This window comes from Entelurus aequoreus, linkage group LG04 (assembly GCF_033978785.1).
Source record: "Entelurus aequoreus isolate RoL-2023_Sb linkage group LG04, RoL_Eaeq_v1.1, whole genome shotgun sequence".
Classification (NCBI taxonomy): Eukaryota; Metazoa; Chordata; class Actinopteri; order Syngnathiformes; family Syngnathidae; genus Entelurus; species Entelurus aequoreus.
Window position 1 is genome coordinate 37,505,154 of NC_084734.1, and position 19,779 is coordinate 37,524,932.

Below are 19,779 nucleotides of genomic sequence, written 5' to 3' on the forward strand. Positions count from 1 at the left end.
GCCACTGCCGTTCACATAACAGACTGACTACTGGAGCCCGCGCATAGAGCAATGCATGCTGGGAGGTACCGTAAATACACTAAAAGAGTGGCTGAACCGTAAGTACCATAATAATGCGCAATGCAAAAACAGAACATTTACACATTGTAATGCTGCAACATAAGGTGATGGTCTCGGGTGAATGGCACAACAATGGGCCTCAGAATCTTGTCACGGTATCTCTGTGCATTCACAATGCCATCGATAGAATGCACTTGCGTTCGTTTTCCATAACATACGTCTGCCCGTACCATAACCCCACCCCTACCATAACCCTACCATGGGTCACTCGATTCACAACGTTGACATCAGCAAACTACTCTCCCACACAACGCTGTCTGCAATCTGCCCTTAACAGTGAAAACCGAGATTCATCCGTGAAGAGAACACCTCTCCAACGTCCCAGACGCCATCGAATGTGAGCATTTGCCCATTCAAGTCGGTTACGACGACAAACTGCAGTCAGGATTAGACCCCAATGAGGATGACGAGCATGCAGATGAGCTTCCCTGAGACGGTTTCTCACAGTTTGTGGAGAAATTATTTGGCTACGCAAACCAATTGTTGCAGCAGGTGTCCAGGTGGCTGGTCTCAGAAGATCATGGAGGTGCACCTGCTGGTGTTTACGCGTGGTCTGCTGTTGTGAGGCCGGTTGGATGTACTGCCAAATTGTCTAAAATGCCTTATGGTAGAGAAATGAACATTCAATTCACGAGCAACAGTTCTGGTGGACATTCCTGCAGTTAGCATGCCAACTGCACGCTCTCTCAAAACTTGCAACATCTGTGGCATTGTGCTCCGTAACTAAACTACACATTTCAGAGTGGCCTTTTATTGTGGGCAGCCTAAGGCACATCTGTGCAATAATCATGCTGTTAAATCATCATCTTGATATGCCACACCTGTGAGGTAGGATGGATTATCTTGGTAACGAAAAAATGCTCGCTAACACAAATTTAGACAGATTTGTGAACAATATTTGAGAGGAATAAGTCTTATGTATATAGTTAAAGATTTTGATCTTTGAGTTCAACTCATGATTAATGGGAGCAAAATCAAGCGTTGTGTTTATATTTTTGTTGAATGTATAAATTACTAAAAAACAGTGTAAACTCATTAATAATATATCACAATATATAGTTCACAAAGTATAATATACCCAATGTATAATATACAAAACATTGTACAATTTACACGAATGTATAACTAGGGCTGGTCGATACGATTTCAATATATATTGCGATCGACACAAAATCGATATCAATAAAAAATTTGTTTGATAAAATGTTGGATTTTTTTCTTCTTTGTCAGAAGAAACCAGAACCAAGGTTGTTCACATTAACAAAGGCACTTGCTTGCTGGTAACAGAGCAACGTAGGAAGTGATCAATGATCAGTGAGAGTGACACGCTTATAGCCAATCCGGTAACAGTATCAACTATCAGGTTTGGTTGCACCCTCTTGTTGTCTCGCGATTGATTCTTGAGTGTAAAGAGAAACTCAAATGAGCGTTGCAGAGAGCGAAGAATTTGTTGATAAAACAAGAAAAGTCACCTTGACAAAATAGCAGTTTTTTGGATTTTTTGAAACGGACCATAATCAGACCAACGTGGTCAGTAAATTATTCAAGGCGCTCGTCCCCACCAAGACTGGTAATACCACGACACCTTAGCCGCACTCCCCCAGAACACTGCTGTAACTTCCTGGCACAAAACATGAAGAAAATAGTTCTTCTTAGAGATGTGACGTTTGTGAACAAGTCAAGTCTTTTGAATGTTTTTTCAAGTTAACGATGAGAACCGAATGTCAGTTATAATTTGTTCGTTTGAGAGTCAATATTATTGAAATTGCCTATGATGCCCTCTCAGATTCAAAGTCAGAATCAGAATCAAATACAGCTTAATTGGTTTGAAGTAATGACATCACCGAATTAGAGTCGTCCCAGATGGCTTTATTCATGTGAACGCACTCACGAAGGCAGTTAACTTAGGGGATGAGTTTAATAGGCACCTGAACCTACTCGAGCCTGTTAGCTGCTGTATTTGGAATAACAAAGAGATGTTGGCAACTGGAAAAGAAAACAAAATGAGCAAAAGTCAAAAGGAAACGTAGCACTTGGATGCACTTCCGCGCAACCCGCAGGGGTGATGATATGCAAACATTGATTGATTGATTGAAGGTAAAGCGGACATAGTGTTGTCACTGTCAAAGGATGGGGAAATGGCAGCATCTTGAACAAACAATTACAAATTCTGGACAGGGAGGATGGACGGTACGAAAGTAGAGTGAGGGAAGCCATCTATGAAGGGGGAGCCGGAGGGTGTGTTCCGACTATCATGGGATCACACTCCCAAGCCTTCCCGGTAAGGTCTACTCCAGACTGGAGAGGAGGTTATGCTGCATAGTCAAACCTCAGATCCAGGAGGAGCAGTGTGGTTTTTGTCCTGGTCATGGAACTGTGGACAGCTCTATACTCTCGGCAGGGTCCTTGATGGTGCATTGGAGTTTGCCCAACCAGTCCACATGTGCTTTGTGGACTTGGAGAAGGCATTCGACCGTGTCCCTCGGGAAGTCCTGTGGGGAGTGCTCAGAGAGTATGGGGTATCGGACTGTCTGATTGTGGCGGTCCGCTCCCTGTATGATCAGTGCCAGAGTTTGGTCCGCATTGCCGGCAGTAAGTCGGACACGTTTCCAGTGAGGGTTGGACTCCGCCAAGGCTGCCCTTTGTCACCGATTCTGTTCATAACTTTTATGGACAGAATTTCTAAGCGCAGTCAAGGCATTGAGGGGATCTGGTTTGGTGGCTGCAGGATTAGGTCTCTGCTTTTTGCAGATGATGTGGTCCTGATGGCTTCATCTGGCCAGGATCTTCAGTTCTCGCTGGATCGGTTCGCAGCTGAGTGTGAAGCGACTGGGATGAGAATCAGCACCTCCAAGTCCGAGTCCATGGTTCTCGCCCGGAAAAGGGTGGAGTGCCATCTCCGGGTTGCGGAGGAGACCCTGCCCGAAGTGGAGGAGTTCAAGTACCTCGGAGTCTTGTTCACGAGTGAGGGAAGAGTGGATCGTGAGATCCACAGGCGGATCGGTGCGGCGTCTTCAGTAATGCAGACGCTGTATCGATACGTTGTGGTGAAGAAGGAGCTGAGCCGGAAGGCAAAGCTCTCAATTTACCGGTCGATCTACGTTCCCATCCTCACCTATGGTCATGAGCTTTGGGTTATGACCGAAAGGACAAGATCACGGGTACAAGCGGCCGAAATGAGTTTCCTCCGCCGGGTGGCGGGGCTCTTCCTTAGAGATAGGGTGAGAAGCTCTGCCATCCGGGGGGAGCTCAAAGTAAAGCCGCTGCTCCTCCACATCGAGAGGAGCCAGTTGAGGTGGTTCGGGCATCTGGTCAGGATGCCACCCGAACGCCTCCCTAGGGAGGTGTTTAGGGCACGTCCGACCGGTAGGAGGCCACGGGTAAGACCCAGGACACGTTGGGAAGACTATGTCTCCCGGCTGGCCTGGGAACGCCTCAGTATCCCCCGGGAAGAGCTGGACGAAGTGGCTGGGGAGAGGGAAGTCTGGGTTTCCCTGCTTAGGCTGCTGCCCTCGCGACCCGACCTCGGATAAGCGGAAGAAGATGGATGGATGGATATATATATATATATATATATAGCATACCATAGTACGGTAAACACAAAATGTATAATATAAAGCATTTTCTTCAGTTTTAATGTAGGAAAAGTGCTTCTAAAATCAGTCTTCTTGATAATCTGTCATCTTTATAAATTTGACTGCTGTACATATGTTTAATACACAAAATCAAAAAGTATGTCCAATACAGAAAGATGTGCTGGTTTGCTTGATTTAAAATTAATTACTTTTGTGATGTGGAATAGTAAATTAAAGAATGTGTGTGTTATTGTGAGACGTTCACCAGAAAGTGGAACTTACTCAAACCGCAGTTTCCCATCTGTTAGAAATTCTTTGTCAAACAGCCAGCGGAAAAACAACGCAAGACTGAAAGGGAGAAACAAAAGTGAGTTGACCAAACATGTGTGGAGAAATATTCAGTTGTCCAACATTCAATCTAAACTTTACAATCTAAGTTTTTATTTTAAAGGGGACCTGCACTTTTTTTCTCTTTTGCCTATAAGTCACAATCCTTATGAGAGAAAATATTTTTTTAGAGCCATGACGTCATTGCATCTATTACATTTATTAAAACCATAAAATCCAATAAATAACCATCCAAAAAGCGCCAACAATACTCAATTTACATTTTATGACCTGAATATTAACTAAGTACCGGTAATAGCGATACTATAAGAGCTAACGTTAAGGCATACTTGCCAACCCTCCCGTTTTTAGCGGGAGAATCCCGATATTCAGCGCCTCTCCCGACAACCTCCCGGCAGAGATTTTCTCCTGACAAACTCCCGGTATTCAGCCGGAGCTGGAGGCCACGCCCCCTCCAGCTCAATGCGGACCTGAGACTGAGTGGGGACAGCCTGTTCTCACGTCCGCTTTCCCACAAAATAAACAGCTTGCCTGCCCAAAGACGTCATAACATCTAGGGCTTTTATAGAATGCACAACTGCGCACACAACAAGGAGACGAAGCAGAAGAACGAGGAAATTACAGACATAGCGGCCGAAATGATATACTCATCATGAACAGAGAAGTTAAACAGGACAATACTGCCATCTAATGGATAGCCACTGGAACACTGAAATTCAAGTATTTTTTTTTTTTCTATGTAAATAAAATTAAAAAAAGAATATATATATATAGCTAGAATTCACTGAAAGTCAAGTATTTCATACATATATATATATATATATATATATATATACATATATATATATATATATATATATATATATATATATATATATATACATATATATATATATATATATATATATACATATATATATATATATACATATATATACATATATATATATATATATACATACATATATATATATATATATATATATATATATATATATATATATATATATATACATATATATATATATATACATACACATATATATATATATATATATATATATATATATATATATATATATATATATATATATATATATATATATATATATATATATATATATATATATATATATATATATATATATATATATGAAATACTCGAGTTGGTGAATTCTAGCTGTAAATAACCCACCCCCGACCAACCAAACCCCCCCCCCCCCAGCCCCCCCCCACCTGCTGCTGTATTAACATCCTCACCTGTGACCTGCTTTATCGTCTCTGAGCTCGTGAAAGGTAATTCTAGATTATAAATCATGCCTCTCACCTTGATAGTAAAAAATGGATATAAACTGGGAAGTTGCTAAACTTTGACAGCCAATTTAGACCAGAAGATGACAAAAAAGACGGGCGAAAGACACTGGTTTGCACCGACCCTTTTTTTTAACCCTTTGAGAGGATTTAGTCATTCTTCATCTAAATGGGAATAGATCAACATCCCAACAGTCTGCATTGCAGTGAAAGCAGACATTATACAGAAAGTGATGTTTTATTATGTTTGTTGGCTTTCATGAAGTCTGCAGTCTGAGTGTTAGATATATAGTACTTTATCGATTCCTTCAGGAGAGTTCCCTCAGGAAAATTTAAATTGTTGTTGAAGGAAAAAGTGAACGTTGTGATGCATCTATGAAAATAATGTGCCGCTTGAAATGAGCAAAATACATAAATATAACATGTTATTATGAATGTACTTGTTACTAAAGTATACTTGCAGTGTGTATATAATAGGATGATGGAGGTGTTTAGAGGTTTTTTAAAGTGCTTAATAGGCGGTGTAGTTTCCTAATGAAGCCTTAGCTTGACGCTCTTCTTTCTCCTGCTCCCGCTTGCTGCTGCATTAACAAACAAAACTCCAGACGCTCCTCTTCGTTTTGTGTATCGTTTACTTGTGGCAAAATAAAGCGAGTGTGTTACAGTAAGAAAGAGTAAGAAAAAGTATGAGTAAGGTCTAAAAAACTGTGGCTCGATTCCACCATACCTAACTGCCATAACCCATAATACACTGTGTCCAAACCTTATTACCACACAGATCCTTCCGCCATAATTGCAATTAAACAGTTACATATTCTTCACTGTATTAAGGCAGTATAAAATAGTACGTTATCAAATTATTCACACAAATGTAATAATTACAAATAAAGTGTGCCTTATAATTACTCTAAGCATGCAATATATAAATGTTCGTATTATTCAAAAAAAGTAAATAGTCCCTTTTTTGCTGAATAAACATAAAGCACCTTCCATAACATGTAAATTAACTTAAAAAGCATTTAGGCTCCTACAGGCGGAATAGAGCGACTCCCGTTGACTCCATTGTTAGCAGACTTTTGCTCACATTTTCTAAATAAAATGATCAAAAAAAAATAACATATGTGTGCTTGTCTTACATAAGGATTGTGAATGAAAGGCAAACTTTTAAAAAAGTGCAGTTTCCCTTTAATGTATGTCCAATATAAATTAGGATATGATATGATGGCAGAAAAATTTAAGCAAATAGTAGTAGCAGTCAGCTGTAATTACCTGGTGAGCCCTAGTGAGGGAAGAATGAGCACCATGAAGAGCAGGAAGAAGTAAAGCTTGTGCAACATGCTCAGCTGCTCACTGGACCTGAAAGAGCATACACCATTCAATCCAAGCCTTTCCCAGCATTCCAAACCTGAATGTGCCGCACCTGCTCCAGTGTGCCTCCCCCAGCGTGGAGTAGTAGACGATGGTGGGCAGAAGGGCAGAGAAGGACCACAGCAGGAGCGTGGGGAAAAACTGACTGACGATAGGGCTCTATGGTGGGAGGAGGGAGAATACTGTTGTTGCAGAGAGCAGCATCTTCCTAAAATGTTGAGTTTTTAAGACGTACATTCAGATAGTGGATGGGCTTGGTGACGTTGAACTTGTCTATGGTGTTGATGATGATGGTGGGCGTTGTCAGGAAGGTAAGCAGGAAGAAAAGCAGGAAGTTAAGCATCATGTAGCGGATGAACCAGGAAAAACCCTGCACTGAGAGGTGGTCCCTAAAAAGGAGAATTGGTGGGGTCAAAGTGGGTTACTTGCCATCAGAGAGGAAGTGAAAGCCAAATTCAACATTATGTTAGTAATGCATAAGTCTAAACCCAGTAAGTATTTGTTTTAGATGTCAAGCAATGTCAATAAACAAAAACATAGTTAAAAACAGTTACATTGAAAAGAAGTATGGTGTGCAATTACTGGTTTTGAATAGACTTACAGTGTATACATGTTATTAATAATGCAGTCAAGGGATTTAAAAAAAAAAAATGGGCGATTAATCATGATCATGTATTTTAAATAACAAAACACTGACTTTATAAAATAAATTCTGTTTAACAGGCTTGAACAGTTACGGTCAGTTTTCTTTACTAAAATAAAACATCAGGTCTTATAAAGTGCTGTAGTTAATACATCAAAAAAACATATTTTTTCTCAGTAATAGGTAATTAATGTTGAACTTGTTGCTTTTCCTCTGCTTCAGATAATATCAAATAAAAAATACCCATCAATCACAGTGATGTGGTATGTTACCAATTGTGGTTTAAAAAAATGAATGTCTGTATTTGTAAGGATTAGTTGTTAAACTTTGTAAAACAGACTGCAGGAAATGTTGGTTTTGATTGGCTTTCCCCACTGTCAATCACATATGTTTCATACATTTACATTAATGTGCAACATTATGTAATTGTTTAAACCGTATGTAACCACAGAACATGAAGTTATTTACTTAACAGTTTCCGTTTCATGCAATTAAAACAAAATTATCAATTATCCTCCATGAATGTGTCTGATTGTAAATATGACGTAAACATCATTAAACATGTAAAATATACCTCTGTTTATGCACAGATTTGTTATAGTATAAAGTCAGCTTAATGTATGTCAAAAAACACGTCATTTCTTCATAGCTTGTCTAATAAAGCGATGCACCTTACACAAAAAAAACAACATTCAAATTTATACAAACCATAAACAAACTTGTGATGGTATTTGATTTCATTATGAAAATGTTAAATTATTCATCCTATCCCCGCAATTTAAAGTTACCGGCCAAGTTTCCTGACAGAGTGAGGTCCTTTTTTTTGCCGATTATCTTTGTGCCTCATAGCTGTAGTGTTGTTGTTCTCAGTCAAGCACAAGAGGGCGAGACAACTTGTTTGCATACTGCGACAGTAACGTTAGAGAATTTGACACCCTTGGTTATTAATAGTAAGTGCAAAGAGAAGCCATATACATAACTGTTAGTACTATAAACAACAATAAAAAAATGTAGGCAGCATAAGCTTTTGATAACAATGTTGTAAATTTTAGCAGCATATTTACTGTAATAAGGCTGCACGATTTTGAGAAAAAAATCTAAGTGCAATTGCTGTGGCTCAAATTGCGGTAGCGATTCGATTTCCAATTTTTAGATTTTTAAAACTGCTAAACTGATGAGCGAAGGAAAAAAATATTTTCGACTGTCAATCAACATGTTCTTGTTTCAGGTTGCCACACAAAACAATATGTAATAATCTACAACCAAAAATATTTGGGTTTATGTGTACAACAACCATCCTTGGCCAACTGTTATAGCCTCCACCAGATTGCGAACTAAATTGACATGCCTTGTACTGCGGTCACCAGAGAAGTTATTTTAGCCATATTACACTGTCACCATTAAAACTTTTTGCAGATACCGTACACCAACACAAGCAGTGTTTGTTATTAGCACACTGACAATAATAATGAACACGGCTGAAACGCACACAAATGTACTGTTTTGTAACCACTTTCAATTGGTCAGCAGACCAAGGACACAAGGCTTGACAATTCTGATGCATAGAGTAAAAAATAAAATAAAAAAACCTCAGCCTCTTGCAGTTATGATGTTGCACTAATTAAATCATCAATTAATTGTGAAACCCTAATAATTAGTTACGATTTTCTTCTAAGTATTACTAGAATGCTACAATGTTACCCTGTTTTCCCTGACATGTTAGGTTGAATTCTGACTAATAGTATCACACAGAATTGTTACGCATTCGGATGGCGCACTGTACAAAAAACTAAACAGAAGTACCGTACTCTGAAAAGTATTCTGAAAAGACCTATAAATACAACTGTGTTAAATGTTGAGGGATGTTCTATAGACTTCTAAATGCAGCCAAATGTGACGGTTAGAATATTGTATGTTTTAGTTAGTTGAAAGTGCAAAAAGAAGCCGTACACGCGACTGTTAACAGTCATAACTTTTAGACTGCATGAAAGTTACAGCTTTAATTAACAATGTTATATTATTTATTTCTGTGTCATTAGCCATGTGTACATGGACAACATTTATTTAATCTGATCATCATTCGGATTAGAATCTTACTGTGTACAATGTACACAGTAAGATAATTTTTTTCAGAGTCTATGTACACTGTACATAGACTCTGAAAAAAATTATCTGATTATGACGAGCATTTTTATGCATCACATCTTAAATCGGAATACTTTACTTTGAAATGCACAGAACCTAACTTAAACAGAAAGGTGTGTTATTTGTGGTATGGCGCCATCTTTTGGACGAGATCGCTCACTGCAGGTGCTGAAGAAGTAGACTTCCACTGTTATCAAACATGGCTTTGTGCATTTCTGCTTGTCCAATGTTATTCCAATATTTATCATTGTTTCCTTCTGTTCACTAATTTTGTCTAACCTCTCTTTTTGGAATGTAGCTGTTCTGTGCTTTTTATGTTGTGGCGCATCTTCATGTTTCAACATTGTGTGTATGTGTTTGAGGCTAGCAGTTAGCACATGGAGCAGCTGTAATGTTGTGAGTAAAACAGCTCGTTAAGACGACAACTGGATACCTTCTTTTATTGTTACATCGACACATGACACTCCCTACTATACTTTTGTTTTTGCTAGTCTTGTTTTAAAGCAACAAACTCAACAGTATATAATGCTCCTTCTGCATGTTGAATGGGGGGAGACAGCAGAAATACAATTGCTTCATTCTGAGACTATTAAATCTAGTCCCCGCTCCACCACCAAAGTATAGTTGACATCAGAATTCAACTGATTGTTGAAAACAGTAAGTGTAATTCTTACCCGAATTTCGGAAGATGTGTTTTCATGTGCTCCAATCTGAATTACTTACGTCTTGATCGGAATTTAATTGTGACCCGAACGTGTGTGATCGAGTCAGAATATTCCGAATGGCGTGTTTACATGAAGCATTTTTATCCAATTAAATGTGTCCATGTGCACAAAGGTACTGTTACTATTTTGCTGTGTACCCTTGTAAAGGCACCATTTTTGTTGACCAATTCCCAACTTTTGAATTATATTTTCTTTGAAATATCAGGTTGAATTCTGTAAATCAGTGGTCCCCAACCTCCGGGTTGGTACCGGGCCGCACAAGAAAAAAAAATACAATTTAAAAAAAAATATATATATATAAATATATTAGGGCTGCAACTAACGATTAATTTGATAATCGATTAATCTGTCGATTATTACTTCGATTAATTGATTGATAATCGGATAAAAGAGACAAAATACATTTCTATCCTATCCAGTATTTTATTGAAAAAAAACAGCATACTCGCACCATACTTATTTTGATTATTGTTTCTCAGCTGTTGCATGTTGCAGTTCATAAATAAAGGTTTATTTAAAAAAATAATAATAATAATAATAATTATTATTAAAAATAAATAAAATTTAAAAAAAACCTGCGCTTGCGCATAGCATAGATCCAACGAATCGATGACTAAATTCATCGGCAACTATTTTAATAATCGATTTAATCGATTAGTTGTTGCAGCCCTAAAATATATATATATATATATATATATATATATATATATATATATATATATATATATATATATATATATATTTTTTATTTTTTTTATTTTTATTTTTAATTATTAAATCAACATAAAAAACACTTACAATTAGTGCACCAACCCAAAAAACCTCCCTCCCACAACTCATTCACAGTCATTCGCACAAAAGGGTTGTTTCTTTCTGTTATTAATATTTCTGGTTCCTACATTATATATCAATATAATCCGTGGGACAAATTTTCAAGCGTTGACCGGTCCGCAGTTACAAAAAGGTTGGGGACCACTGCTGTAAATGAAAAATCTAAGGTGATATAAAGCTCCACAGTAAAAGTCTGAAATGAAGGGTGCTTACCAGTAAACATTTCTGGGATGAGGTGCAAAGCTGACCCTCCACTTCTTCACTTTGAGACCTCCACTGTTGGTGGAAGGCTGCGGCTCTCTGCCACAACAGCAACAACTCCTGCCACCACATTCCAGCGCGTTGAAGTCTTTCAGAATGCTAACAATGGCACAGGACAGGTAGGAAAAAGAATAATTACATTTTCTTGTCCTCGTGCGCAAACATTTTTTTTTTTAAAGTTTTGTGTTGAGAGTTTGGAATACGTTTATATAAAATGACTACTTACTACTTGGCCATTGCTTCTGTCTGCAAAGTGACAAAGGCCAGCCCCAGGGGTCGCTGTGGCACCACCTCCACCTGCTGCCTCACCTCCTCCAGCAGGTTTGTTTCTTTAGTGCTGTAGTACTCTATTGCGTCCACCTGAGGGAGCCACACGTCATCCGCACACATACCGTATGACTAATACCAGTATTAAAATCACACCCCACTGACAAGGAGTTCAAGACGGGGATTCTAAAACCAGATTAATTCTTTACACAGCCTTCACCGCTGGCAAGAATACACACAATTATCTCTCAGTGACAACAAACCCGTGTGAGCTCCAGTGTGTATTTTACTATGACGCCATAGGACGCCCTTTTCATGACGATTTGAAGTCCTCTGCTTTGTCTTACCTTGTCACAGTTGGCACAGCAACAGAGGTAACCGCACAGTCGGGGGTATATTGTTCCATGCTTCCCTGTCTTTTCTAGGACACGCTCGTAGTAGCGCAGGTTTTTTCCTGCTCGAACCCTGGGGTGGAAACAAAAAGCTCGCTGAACAAATGATACTGGATTGTGATAACATTTCTCAGAAGTGTCAGTGTGACATAGGCCTTGTTCTTCCAAATCTTCTCACCAATTTGCCTCTTTCACTTTGACTTGAGTTTGAGTTTATTTCGAACATGCATGCATACAACATGGTACGTCACAATTTCCAGTTTCTCTATTCAACACGTTCGAAAAGGAGTAGGAAGAAGCAGAGCTTATTTAATCCTACCCATTTTTCTTTACATTGCAGTTGCTAAAACTTTTGTTCACTTCCTGTTCTCAATTTATTCACAATATACTCCATAAGTAATAACAATAAAAATAACTAAATAATAATTGGTGAAGTAAGTTATATTTCATATGGTGAGATGAGTAAGATTATCTTGAAAATGAATGGATGGATGAAATAAATTTAGAATGTTTATCATGGTTCTTCTTTGTACACACTTTAAGTTAGAAGAGTTTCTTGAAGTGGATCATATTAGTACATTGTTTGATTTCTTTGCTTAATTAATTCCATAATTTAATTCCACATACTGATATACCCGGTACTATATATACTATACATATTGACTTGTATTTGTAACTAGCTCTACATGCTTACCTTTCCTTGTCCAGATGCATGAGCTTAGCCACATCGTAGGCAATGTTGACGGCACACACTCTGCAAGTGGGGTACGCCTCTCTAGGCAAAAGCAGGACAAATTAATGTGAAGGTGTAAATGGTGAACAATGCAAACTCCATTCAGTCCACTTACGTGAAATGTGTCCTTACATCCTCCTCTGTCGCTGTTTTAGGTACAGCCTTTACAAACAAGGTGTTTCTGGTCTGCAAATATAGTCGGTGTCAAGTAACTGTGTGTGGCTCCTGAAGTAAAAGAATGAGGAAGTAGCAAATTCACCGTGTCTCTTCCCATGCCTTTCATTTGTGATGTGTGATGTCGCAGGACAAGAACAGTGAGGGCCAGATAAAGGACGGCAAACACAGTGTGCAGCCACAACAGGTCATTTCTGCAAATGACAGCAAAGTAAAAGAAAACTAAATCCATGTTTTGCGCAAAAAGTCAAGGGGCCACTGTCAGATTTCTTATGTTAAACAAAACAATCATAATGTCATTATGTAGTGACAAAAGTTGATCGAGTTATGCATTTGTGGTTACTTCCTGAATTATTTTTGTACCCTTTTGTCAAATCCTCACCAAAATGTAATTGTTTCATCTCTGGCCCACAAGTTTTTTGTTTAAATTACATGTTTATATTTTGTGTATTTAGCTGTATGTGTCCTACTGTATTGAGTTTCTGTACAAACAGGTCATTAAAACAACAGAGCAGCTTTTAGTAGCCTAAGACTTTGTGTATGTTACTGTAGCTTTACAGGGGTTGTGATCTGCAGACATGTCGTTGTTTGTTACCCCTTTTGAAGATTCCCGATAGTCGTCCTTCCAAAACTCTGTGGATCGTTGCCTGAAAGACATGATCATGTGATCGGGAAATTGTGAGACGCACTTGCATGCAACTTAACCAGTCACACCTTTTTAATATTGTTTATCCAAGTAGGCTTCTGTAGGGTTTGTTGACATATCAATCACTTTATTCAGTCCACTTTTTTAAAATATATTTATACATTGAGAGTTCATTCAGTAGTATTTAGGTGAATCTGCTTAAAGGCCTACTGAAACCCACTACTACCGACCACGCAGTCTGATAGTTTATATATCAATGATAAAATCTTAACATTGCAACACATGCCAATACGGCCGGGTTAGATCAGTAAAGTGCAATTTTAAATTTCCCGCGAAATATTCTGCTGAAAACATCTCGGTATGATGACGTTTGCACGTGACGTCACGGATTGTGCGGACATATTGGGACACCATTGTGGCCAGCTATTAAGTTGTCTGTTTTCATCGCAAAATTCCACAGTATTCTGGACATCTGTGTTGGTGAATCTTTTGCAATTTGTTTAATGAACAATGAAGACAGAAAAGAAGAAAGCTGTAGGTGGGATCGGTGTATTACCGGCTCGCTACAGCAACACAACCAGGAGGACTTTGAGTTGGATAGCAGACGCGCTACCGTGAGTACAGCTTTGGCTTCCAAACATTTGATCGCTTGCCCGTACGTGCATGCCGCTATGTGCATGTCACGTACGTAACTTTGGGGAAATATATGTGCTTTATGAACTTTATGGAGGTGAACGGTACTTTGGGCTGTGGGATTGAGTGTGTTGTGCGGGTGTTTGATTTGTATTGGTGGCTTATATGGACGGGAGGGGGGAGGTGTTTGTTATGCGGATTAATTTGTGGCATATTAAATATAAGCCTGGTTGTGTTGTGGCTAATAGAGTATATATATGTCTTGTGTTATTTACTGTTTTAGTCATTCCCAGCTGAATATCAGGTCCCACCCGCCTCTCACAGCATCTTCCCTACCTCATCCACAAATCTTTCATCCTCGCTCAAATTAATGGGGTAATCGTCGCTTTCTCGGTCCGAATCGCTCTCGCTGCTGCTGGCCATGATTGTAAACAATGTGCAGATGTGAGGAGCTCCACAACCTGTGACGTCACGCTACTTCCGGTACAGGCAAGGCTTTTTTATCAGCGACCAAAAGTTGCAAACTTTATCGTCGATGTTCTCTACTAAATCCTTTCAGCAAAAATATGGCAATATCGCGAAATGATCAAGTATGACACATAGAATGGACCTGCTATCCCCGTTTAAATAAGAACATTTAATTTCAGTAGGCCTTTAAGGTCTTTTTCTCAAACTACACTGTAATTGAAGTGAAAGTGAACTAGTCGCAAAGAGATTTGTTTGAAGTGTTCACACATTAGTTAAAATGCTGAATTGACTTAATTTGTATGGCTGGAGAGTAAAAAAACAACAACCTCAAAATCAAACTCACCCAACAGGTCCCCTGTCAGGTTGACAGGCAGTATGATTGACAGGGAGGTGACGGTAATGACCAGCAGCAAGATGACGAGGTGGCGCTGGAAGGACAGGTAGTGGACAGCGTCTATACCACACCGGGCTTTTATCTTGTCGTCACTGGGACGCAAAATGAATTGTGTGATTAAACAATGGATGGAAGTAATAATGTCACATAGGAGCATTAAAGAAGATGACTTACTCCATTCTGAGGATATAAGGAAGCCAAGAACAGAAGCCCTTTGGGAAAACAATGTTTTAAATAAGAAGCAAAGTACCTTTTGTTCAGGATTTCTGTTAATTTATATACCAGTTCATACTCCGGGTCATCTCCAATGGACGCACAGGATGACAGATTTCTGTAACGTTGGCGTCCCGACTCAGTGACCCTAAAAGCAAATTTTAACAACACAATTTTATAAAGAATATTTAATAAACACAGTTTGTCCAATTTGCTACTATGGCAATGACACGTTGACTCTTTGCAGGTCTCATACAGACAATCATCTGATCCAGAATTGTTTTTAAAACTGAGGTTAGAACAAAGCCAAATACAATATGTATTTTCGATTTTTTCTGAAGGTGCAGACAAAACAAACTCACTAAATACAGCAACACAGTCACTAAGTTGGCAAACAACTATCTTTCCTACTTCGTTGACTTATTCTCTGCCAGAACATGTGTATTTAAGGTCTTAAGTAGAGTTACGATGTATAACCCCACTTACTGTGTTGAAACAAGCAGACTCTGTTATCTTGCTCTATACAATTTGCCTTTTACATAATGTAACTAAAGTTAGCTTAGCAGGTTTTCAAAAGCTGATGCGCCTTTTGTGACGTCTTCTGGAGCCTCCTGTCACTTACTACGGTCTCAGTGCGGCGCAAATTTTAAAGTACCATTGAGTACATTGAGATTTGAGTACTCATTTAAGTTTTCATGTTGATGTGAAACAATGTGTTTTAAGAGCCTAGAAAGTGTTTATAAGTGGGTTTGAAAGCTTACAAAGACTGTAAATGCATACAATATTCATATAAATCGTAAAATAAATAAAGTCCCTACTCTGTCAAAAACAGAACAAACCTTTCATTGTCTGCCACCAGTGCAAGACGTCCATAGTCCCAGAACGTCTTCCGTATAACAGAAAAGAGGATCAGCAACACCTGTAGGCCCAAAAGATTGAAACAGTCTATCGATCCCATTCAATCTCAATAAAATGACAGACAAAACTAAGAAGTACCAAAAAGACGCTAAAGTTTAGCAGCAACACAACAGGGACGCCGCCAAAGCTGACTCCGTTCAGGACAGTGTTCTGCGTAGCATTAAAGCAGGTCTTGTCGTCTGGCCCGGTGGAGCGCAGCGTTCGGTTCGGGCTCAGCGACCACTGATCCCACCACCAAGATGACATCACTGCAGGAGAAGAAGTGTCAGTTTTTGTGAACCCACAATGACAGTGTTTACCAGTTTTTATGTCTCTGGTGGGAAATGAGGGAATTCTCCATCAACAACATTTAGAACTGAAGAAGCCTTTTGGATTAACGTTGGTCAAACGTCTTTAAATACCAATTCATCGTTTGCGGATTACCATGACCTGGATGGCTGAAAATCTTCACAAAGTTCTAGAGTCCTTTTAACTTGAACTTAATGGACCTACAAAGAATTGGCACATTAGCATGCCCGGATTCGACAAAACTATATTTTAAGAAGCGGTTAAGTTTGTTTTTTTTAATCACCTCATTACCCTTATTGACCTGGGAAGTCGTTGCTTTCCCTAGCAGTCCCCAGTGAGAAAGATTGTTGACGAAGTTGGTCTCTTCATGTACACACGGATTGGACAACTTTGACCCTGGGATGACGTCAGAGTAAAGTAATGTAGTAAGTACATTAATTGTATGTTATTAAATTTCAAAAAAGCATTATTTTACAGAAAATGGGTTAGGGCTTCCTGGACCCCGACTTAAACAAGTTGAAAAACTTATTCGGGTGTTACCATTTAGTGGTCAATTGTACGGAATATGTACTTCACTGTGCAACCTACTAATAAAAGTCTCAATCAATCAATCAATCCTGCTGTACAGTGAGGATCACTCTGGCTGTCATGGGAGGAGCAATCACATTCATCAATTGACTTTTTGCTTGACTTGTCTTAATCACATATACTGTATGAATGAACTATGTTGGGAGCTACTTTACAATGTTTTTGATTTGATGGATTATTTTCAGTCTTTCTTTTCATGTCCCTCATTTACTGTCCTTCCGGGACCTCTCATGAGTCGTATAAGTCTTATAAGAAGAATGATGGTGATAATTAAAAAAAACTCCACATGGAGAGGAGCCAGATGAGGTGGCATCTGGTCAGGATGCCACCCGAACGCTTCACTAGGGAGGTGTTTTGGGCACGTCCGACCGGTAGGAGGCCACGGGGAAGACCCAGGACACGTTGGGAAGACTATGTCTCCCAGCTGGCCTGGGGACGCCTCGGGATCCCCCGGGAGGAGCTGGACGAAGCGGCTGGGGAGAGGGAAGTCTGGGCTTCCCTGCTTAGGCTGCTGCCCCCGCGACCCGACCTCGGATAAGCGGAAGAAGATGGATGGGTTGTTACATGTGTTTTGTCCCAGAAATCGTGGTTCACATTTCACATTATTTAGATTTTTCTAATGGGCCTGAATGTTGTTGTTTTTTTGTTTCGTTTTTTTGCGTCCCTGTTTGGCCCAAACACTAGTATAGGGTCGTGGAGTTTCTTCTTCTGTAATGTTTTGGTTCCGCTTAGTTATGAACCTTTGCCGTTTTTCATGTCTTACCACAGGGTCATGTCACGTGGGTGGGCGTGAACAATGTGATGTTTTGCTCCCACCCGTGTCAATTCCCACTTGTCCCACCACGCCTAAACTTAAAATAAATCAGGCACGCCGGTCGTCACGAGGACTCAATGCAACGTTACAGCGCGGCTCCGTCTAACATCTGGAGTTCTATTTACAGTGGACGAGTAACCGAACCGACCAAACCTTTTACATTTGTTTTTAACCGGTTAGCACTATCTGCCAACTGTGGTTGGACTGTGACAAGCTAATATAAATAATTCAGTAAATAAACCCGGGTAGAAATTATTTTGATACAAACCGGAGACAACATTGCACAACTTTTCCTTCCACACGGACAAGTCACCACTGTCAATATCCGCCTTTCAATAAAAAAAACTCCTTATTCAAAAAGGCGGTTTTCTGACTTGCATTCGTCGAAGGAGAGAAAAAGTAGATACCGCCCTACCTGCTGTGTTTGCGTCCCAGGCTTAGCTGCACAAGGAACTTCTGTTTAAAGCTGTAAAGACAACGTCAACATTATTACAGAACTCCCTGGGCTGCTTTGCCTTCTTCTTCTTCTTCCGCACATGCGCACTCGGCTCAGCTGTGTGGACAATTGTTATTTTCACAGCGGTCCTGTAGGGTTGGGCGATACTGCACATTTTTGTATCGATCCGATACCAAGTAAATGCTAACCTATGGAAGTAGAATTGTCTCACATCAATTTATATATATCAATATGATATTAATACATATGCAGATATGAATAAATATACAAATACAAATGTGATGTGCAAATAAATAAATAATTTGTATAAATAAACGCGTATTTGTAAATATATTTTTGAGATTTGAAAATATATACAAATAAAATGTATAAATATAAAAATGTGACATACAAATAAATCAAGAATTTGTATAAATAAACGTGTATTTGTAAATATATTATTAAGATTTGAATATAAATATGCTTGATGTATAATATGTTTAACACATCCATCCATCCATCCATTTTCTACCGCTTATTCCCTTCGGGGTCGCGGGGGGCGCTGGAGCCTATCTCAGCTACAATGAGGCGGAAGGCGGGGTACACCCTGGACAAGTCGCCACCTCATCGCAGGGCCAACACAGATAGACAGACAACATTCACACTCACATTCACACACTAGGGCCAATTTAGTGTTGCCAATCAACCTATACCCAGGTGCATGTCTTTGGAGGTGGGAGGAAACCGGAGTACCCGGAGGGAACCCACGCAGTCACGGGGAGAGCATGCAAACTCCACACAGAAAGATCCTGAGCCCGGGATTGAACTCACGACTACTCAGGACCTTCGTATTGTGAGGCAGACGCACTAACCCCTCTGTCACCGTGCTGCCATGTTTAACACACTAAGTCAAAAAAAAAAAAATCATTATCATAAAGTCATAAACATTTTATTTTTGACTTTTTTTTTTTTTTTTTGACTGTTTAACACACTAAGTCAAAAATAAAATGTTTATGACTGAAATTGCCTGTGTTTTATTCTGATGATAATCATTACCAACAAATTAAAGGCAACATTTAAAGATATCAATAATGTTCAGGTAAAAAGCTGGTTAGTATGGAAGTAGAATTGTCTCACATCAACTTATATATATATATCAATATGATATTAATACGTATGCATATATTAATAAATATACAAATACTAATACAAATGTGATATAAAAATAAATAAATAATTTGTATAAATAAACGCGTATTTGAGATTTGAAAATATATACAAATAAAATGTATAAATATAAAAAATGTGTCATAATATAAATTAAGAATTTGTATAAATAAACGTGTATTTGTAAATATATTTTTTAGATTTGAATATAAATATGCTTGATTTTGTGTTTGTATTTGTATTGAATTTGCATATGTGGATCTCTTTTTTTTTGCTTTTGTGTCGATGAGACATTCCTCCCACAAACCAGATGCACAAATA

The 19,779-nt window shown here is 38.9% G+C and overlaps 1 protein-coding gene across 1 annotated transcript in view; it reads right to left on the bottom strand.

The window, feature by feature from the left end:
• tmem63a (transmembrane protein 63A) overlaps nt 1-18,413 on the bottom strand; it is a 24,681-nt gene extending 6,268 nt beyond the window's left edge. Inside the window, exons 1-17 of the mRNA XM_062044754.1 lie at nt 18,271-18,413; nt 16,244-16,413; nt 16,087-16,166; nt 15,317-15,395; nt 15,209-15,246; nt 14,984-15,126; nt 13,489-13,540; nt 12,979-13,087; nt 12,835-12,905; nt 12,681-12,761; nt 11,942-12,059; nt 11,554-11,687; nt 11,280-11,426; nt 6,958-7,111; nt 6,775-6,881; nt 6,624-6,710; nt 3,978-4,043 (exon numbers count right to left, since the gene is read on the bottom strand). Of these exons, the coding sequence (XP_061900738.1) occupies nt 3,978-4,043; nt 6,624-6,710; nt 6,775-6,881; nt 6,958-7,111; nt 11,280-11,426; nt 11,554-11,687; nt 11,942-12,059; nt 12,681-12,761; nt 12,835-12,905; nt 12,979-13,087; nt 13,489-13,540; nt 14,984-15,126; nt 15,209-15,246; nt 15,317-15,395; nt 16,087-16,166; nt 16,244-16,411 (1,634 nt within the window). The 5' untranslated portion in view covers nt 16,412-16,413; nt 18,271-18,413. The remainder of the gene's footprint in view (nt 1-3,977; nt 4,044-6,623; nt 6,711-6,774; nt 6,882-6,957; nt 7,112-11,279; nt 11,427-11,553; nt 11,688-11,941; nt 12,060-12,680; nt 12,762-12,834; nt 12,906-12,978; nt 13,088-13,488; nt 13,541-14,983; nt 15,127-15,208; nt 15,247-15,316; nt 15,396-16,086; nt 16,167-16,243; nt 16,414-18,270) is intronic.
• Nucleotides 18,414-19,779: the final 1,366 nt, after the last annotated feature.